Source organism: Orycteropus afer, unplaced genomic scaffold (genome assembly GCF_000298275.1).
Source record: "Orycteropus afer afer isolate SDZICR_OR568_19922 unplaced genomic scaffold, OryAfe1.0 scaffold00450, whole genome shotgun sequence".
Classification (NCBI taxonomy): domain Eukaryota; kingdom Metazoa; phylum Chordata; class Mammalia; order Tubulidentata; family Orycteropodidae; genus Orycteropus; species Orycteropus afer.
In genome coordinates, this window is record NW_006922037.1 from 2,417,852 (window position 1) to 2,424,665 (window position 6,814).

Below are 6,814 nucleotides of genomic sequence, written 5' to 3' on the forward strand. Positions count from 1 at the left end.
CCTAATCCACTTCTGTATAGTTCCTTTCAAAGCTCAAGGTTCCAGGATTATCTTCTGTATCTCTGTCAATTGGTTTTTCTTTTCTTTGTTGAAGAGGGTCTGTGTCACTTGTCTGCCTATTCCTCCATCTTACTGGAAGTCTAATGTGTTTATTTCTTAAAAATGGTTCTTAGAAGTGGGAGAGCTGTTGCACTATGGGAGATTACAATCAATGTCGTGAGACAAAGTGTACATGAATTGCTGTATGGAAGATTAATTTGCTCTGTAAACTTTCACTCAAATCACAGTAAAATTTAAAAGAAAAAAAAAATAAAAACAGTTCATAGAACCACTGCTCACATGGATTTTGCAGTGGTGAAACATAAATTACATATTATATAATTTACTGATTAAATGTAAAACATATGATTGTGCTAATTTAAAAATACAAATGTACTAGTTTTCAAAAGATGAAATACAATCATCCTAGTTATTCTTATGATTATTTTCAACAAGTGAAACATTTGAAAATATACAAGTTTCAGAATTGAGTAATAACTGCTAAAAATAAAAGGCAAAATGCAACAAAACAATGAATAATTTCTAGATACCATTAAAATACTGTAATGTTATATTAACATAGAGGTTTAAAGCATAACTATCATAGCCTATTAATTCAAAAAACAAATAAAGTGTTAAAAACAAAGGGAAAAAATGAAGAATAACTTGACTATAGTGATCTTTAAATAATAATGCTTTAATGTAATGACTGATATTCTTAAGGATCATTACTGCAAATGATTCAAAAAAACTTAACAATCTACTGCCTTAAACAAATATAGCAATTTTTTATATTTTTCTGGTATAACACGAACCTGTTCCAGTTCTTGTATTTTGGCATCCTTGACTTGCAAAATTTCAAGAACTTTTCTATCTTTAGCTTCAGCTTTCTGTTTTTCTCTAGAAACAAACAAACAAAATATATATAGATAGATAGATAGATAGATAGATAGATATAGATAGATAGATAGTGTATTAGTCATAACTGGTAGCTAACTCTAAAATTTTCACATCCTGAATATGAATGTCATTTTACAGTATAGAAAATTAAATTATCTGGGATTGACAGACCTTTCAGCATTAATCAGGAACCATATGGCAAGAGACAGCAACTTACAACTGTCAACAAAACAACTTCATATTAAAAGTAATACATTTTCATTGCCAGATTTAGGAACATTATTTAAAAATCTTTAAACCATCGTTTAACTGTGACTGCAAAATTTATACACAGTATTTTATGAAAAATGAAATATTTAATGTTTATAATTAAGAGTCACAAAAGATAGAGGGCCAAGATTTAGTCATTATCAACATCTAAACTAGAATTTTTTAGATTCATGACACCTGCATACACAGGTCTAGTCTCTGAGAATACTACCAACATTGCTAAATGGTGACTGTATAATCAAAGAATAGTCCTCTAGCAATCAGTTTTCTATCATCAGTCCAGAAAACAAAAAATCTAAATCCTCTCAGATAGTCCCCATCTTCAACAAATACAGCTCTAAAAAGGAAAAGGAGTAGAATGGAAAGAACAAAGTTCTAAAGACAATGTACAACTGGGTTACTATTAAATTTACATCATAAATGAGGGAAAATTTATGTGGCATTGATTTACATTATTTAAAAAACATTTAAGAGATGAAGAATAAGAATCTGTCCTTTAATCCCATATGAATAACAGAATGTACAGATAAGGAAGAAGAAAAGAATCTTCACTTCAGAAAGAATGAAATGAAACAAAGGGATCATTATCTAAACCTTAGAAGGTGGAAACAGGTATCAGAATGAAGAGATGTTAATCAGAAAAGCATACCACTGATTATAAGAGATAAATTCAGAAAATATTAAAAAAAAAAAAAACTCTAAAATTACACTTCCAATTAAGGTGGTATATAATAAGCTCACACTTTGGGGCTCCTTCTCTTCTCTAAGTTGATGATAGAAAAATATACAGGAGACCACAAATGAACAGAGCTGTCAATGGGGATGAAGCTGCTGTGTGCTATCCTCCAGATCCAGATACACACTAAGGGTAAAAGGAGTGTCACTCCTAGGATAAGAGGAAATAAAAGTACACTACTCAATATGGAAAACAAAAGCTGGGATCCTTGTTTGAAACTAGAGATTGGATTGAGCTCCCAACTCATGAAAGGAGGCTGAAAGAAGCTCTTGCAGACCCTTTCCCAGAACTATATGGCTTGCATGAAAGTCTAGAAAGAAAAAGTTTATAGATATACACCACTCTAATTAGAAACTGAGCCAAGACACCGTATGGCTCTGACACTAAATACAGCAAATATGCTGTCACTGTCAGTGAAAAGTCCCACACTACCAATATAAAACCTATTTCAGGGTAATGAGGGGGGACTGACAATTTAGTAGCAACCACAAAATTTCTAGAGAGAAAAAGAAGTTAGACAACAAGGGAGGGTAGTGGGGGGGAAATAAGAGAGAGCGCATGAACAACAGCAACAATATTCCCACTCACGATGTAACCACAAACAAAAAATTTCCAAAGTAAAAACACACATACCCACACCCAAACACAAGCTCAATAATCAGAAAATGCAATTCTAAACAAAATGAAAATAATTGAACACACTGAAAAAGACTTTAAAATTAGTAATTTTAGGATCTTCAAGTCATAAAAGAATGACAAATATTAAATTAAATAAAGTAAAACCAAAACAGGTGGATCTAAAAGTCTATTAGAATCTTTCAAACAAAAATTGTTATCACTGTGTCAAAAAACAACTTAATGGGGTAAGCTCAAAACTGGACATGAAGAAAGAATTAATGAAATGGAGAACAGCAATGAGGGATTCATCACAATGAAAAACATGGTATAGAAAAATTATGAGATAAAAAATATGAAAATACAGTTGAAACATGTAGATTTCATTGGAAAACTCCAATGTATACCCATTGAATTCCAGAAGCAGCTGATAGTGGGATGAGAGAAAAAACAATACTTTTAGGAGGTAACTGCTGAGAAAGTTTTGTAAGCAAATAGAGTTATCAGAATGAAAGAGCACTTTGAGTATATCCCCAAATAAAAAGTGAGTCATATCTAATATATTAACCCATTCAGTCAATAAGTTATTCAGCACTTAATTTATGACAGGCACTGCCCTAGAATCTAGGTATACTGCAGTGAACAAAATAAACCAAGTGGCTACCTTCATGGCATTAATATATGTTAATTAACATTAATACATGGATACTGAAGATAAATAATATATGAGTAAATGTATATAAAATGGTTGTAAGTACTGTACAAACAATATGTTAGGGGAAAAGGGATGCACAGTTTTGGAAGACTAGGGAACAAAAGGGTAAGTTAACAAATAACTCTCTCAAAAGGTGGTATTTTAACAAAGACCTGATGGAAGGAAGGGAAAGAGTCACACAGATCACAGAGTTTTTCAGGCCAAGAAACTAGCAAATGCAAAGACCTTGAGACAGGAGCATAACTGATGTGGTCAAAGAACATCAAAGAAGCAAGTGTTATCTATAGTAAAGTAGACAAAAGGGAGGATGATAGTTAAAGACAGAGAAGCCACTGGGAATAAAATAACATACGGCTTTCTAGGCCCTTTGAATTTTGGTTTTGACTCTGAGTGAAATGGGAAGATAGGATAGTTTTAAACAAAGAAATAACTTATTACAAATTAATATTCTTAAAGGATCATACTGGTTGGTAGATTGAAGATAGATCCTAAAGGTCAAGGGTAGAAGCAGCAAAACCCGTTGAGAGATAACTACAATACCCAAGGTGAGAACAAAGGTGACCTGGACAAGAGAGTAGTTCTAAGAGTTTAAAGAAATTGATAAAATTCACTTTTAAGGTAGGGCTCACAAAATTTATTAATGCTTTAGATGTGGGGTGTGAAAGAAAAAGAGGACACAAGAATGTTTCCTATGCTTCTGCAGGAGCAACTAGATGGTTGGAGTAGACATTATCAGAGACAGGTAGGATGAGATTGGGGAGCATTAGGATTGGGGGGTTTAGACATGTTACACTGGAGCACCTAATTGACATTCCAAGAGGAGTGGGAAGCAAGATAAACAAGTATGGAACCAATAAAGAAATCAAGGCCAACGATAAGACCTTAAGAATCAGACAAATCTATTTTAGACCGTAAGAGTAGATGGGATCACTCAGGGAATGATTTTGGATAGAAAACTCCAAGGACTGAGTTACAGAATACTCCATCCAACAATATAATCCACAGTCTTCTCAAGCTTACATGGAATATTCACTAAGATAGTCCACATTCTAGGTGATAAAACACATATTAACTAATTTAAAATAATGAGAATCACATAACATATACTCTCATACTAATGGAACTAAACTAACAGAAATAACTGAAAGCTAGCTGGAAAAATCTCTAAATATTTAGATATTAAGCAACACACTTCTAATAACCCACAGTCCAAAAAAATCTCAAGAGAAGTTAAAAAGAAGTATCTTGAGCTCAATGAACAGGAAAATACAATTTATGAAAATTCAGGGGATGTAGTACAAGAATGACTTAAAGGGAAATTTATAATATTAAATGCATATATTAGAAAAAAAGAAAGATGTAAAATTAATAAGCTAAGCATTTATCTTAAGTAACAAGACAAAGAAAAGACTAAGACTAAGGTAAGCAGAATGAAATAAAGAAAGAAATCAATAAAATACAGGGAAAAAAATATATAGAGAAAATCAATATAACCAAAAGATGATTCTTTGAAAAAATCAACAAAACTAACAAATTTCAGTTAGACTAACCAAAAAATCTGACTGCTAACCAGAAGGCTGGAGGTTCAAACCCACTAGTCATTCCTTGGAAGGAATACTGGACAATCTACTTCCACAGAGATACTGCCTCTGAAACCTAAGGAGGGGTCACTATGAGTCAGAATTCACCTGACAGCAGTGAGTTTTTTTAACCAAAAAATAAAGAAAGAATGCTCAAATTACTAAAACAAGGAATCAAACTGGAGGCATTGCTACAAATATTACAGACACTATTATAAGCAAATACCACAAACAACTGTACACTAATAAATTAGATAACTTGGATGAAGTGTACAAATTCCTAGAAACAAATGAACTACCAAAACTGATGCAAGAAGAAATAGAAAACTTTAATAGACTAATAACAAGTGAAGAGCTTGAATTAGTAACAAAAACACTACCAACAAAGAAAAGCCCAGGTCCAGAGAGTTTCAATGGTGAAGTCTGTCAAACATTTTAAAGATAATTAATTCCAACTCCCCACAATGTATTCCAGAAAATCTAACCAGAAGGAACACTTCCATTCATTCTATGAAACCAGCATTACTCTTAAACCAAAACCAGATAAAGAAATTACAAGAAAACAAAAATACAGAATGTCTCTCATGAATATAAATGCAAAATCCTCAACATGTATACAATGTTTCATTAACAAATCTAATCTAAATATGCATAAGAGTAACTATACACTACAGAGAAGTAGAATTTATTCTGGTTATGCAAAGTTGTTTCACCATTCAAAAATCAATGTTATCTCAGATTAAGGTAGAGCTCACCAGATTTACTGATGCATTAGATGTGGGGTGTGAAAGAAAAGGAGGACACAAGAATGTTTCCTAGGCTTCTGCAGGAGCAACTGGATGGTTGGAGAAGACATTATCAGAGACGGGTAGGATGAGATTGGAGAGCATTAGGACTGGGGGCTTGGACAGATTGAAGATTTTATTAATTGAAGAGAAAAAACCATTTGACAAAATCCAACATCCATTCATGATTAAAAAAAAAAAAAAAAAAAAAAAACCTCTCAGAAAACAAAGAATAGAGGAAGAACTTCCTCTACATAATAAAGAATATCATTATCAACAACAACAACAAAAACTCTCAAGGAAACATTATTCATAATAACGAAAGACCAGAGATGCTTTCTTCTGAGACAGAGAAAAAGGCAAGGATTTCCTCTAGTCACTCGTATTCAACAAGGTTGGAACTCCTAGCTAGTACAAAAAGACAAGAAAAGTAAGTAAAATGTGTACAAATGGGAAAGGAAAGAATAAACTGTCTTTATCTGCAGATCATGTAATTGTCTAGGTAGAAAATCCCAACAAATATAAACAAACAAAAACTCCTGCAAGAAACTAAGGGAGGTCATAAAATCCAAGATCAATATGGGTATGCACTGCTTAAAGTCCATAATATGTTCTGCGAAACATAATGTGACATGATTTGGACATTGTGCAAATAAGGGAAGCTCGCTTCTGGTCATCCTCATTGTCACTGCTGCTGCCTACTAAAAATGCTAACAGAAGACTGAGTAACTGGCGGTGGCAATGGCACAGAGCAAAATGGAAGCCAAACAGGAGGGAGCAGAGTGTACCATGCCCCGAGCATGCCCAGATCCATGTCCTCTGTCTCATCGCCTGCATCCCACTACCCATGGTCCTGTGCGGCAAGAGTCTGGGCTTTGGGGGGGTCTTCAAAATCATTAACCCACGGCCATCGAGCTGATTCTGACTTAGAGTGACCGCCACTGGTTTTCCAAGGCTGTATATCTTTAAAGAAGTAGATTGCCTCATCTTCCTTTTGTGGAACGGCTAGTGGGTTTGAACTGCCAACCTTGTGGTAAGCAGGCAGATGCCTCAGACACTTTGCCACCAGAACTTCTTTTAAGAAGTAGATTGCCTCATCTTCCTTTTGTGGAACGGCTAGTGGGTTTGAACTGCCAACCTTGTGGTAAGCAGGCAGATGCCTTAGACACTTTGC

General features: G+C 33.9%; 1 protein-coding gene across 1 annotated transcript in view; it reads right to left on the reverse strand.

Moving 5' to 3' along the window:
- LOC103208537 (centlein-like) overlaps nt 1-6,814 on the reverse strand; it is a gene marked incomplete at its 5' end in the record, with an annotated part of 460,544 nt that overhangs the window by 402,858 nt on the left and 50,872 nt on the right. Inside the window, one exon of the mRNA XM_007954241.2 lies at nt 855-939. Coding sequence (XP_007952432.2) covers nt 855-939 — 85 coding nt within the window. The remainder of the gene's footprint in view (nt 1-854; nt 940-6,814) is intronic.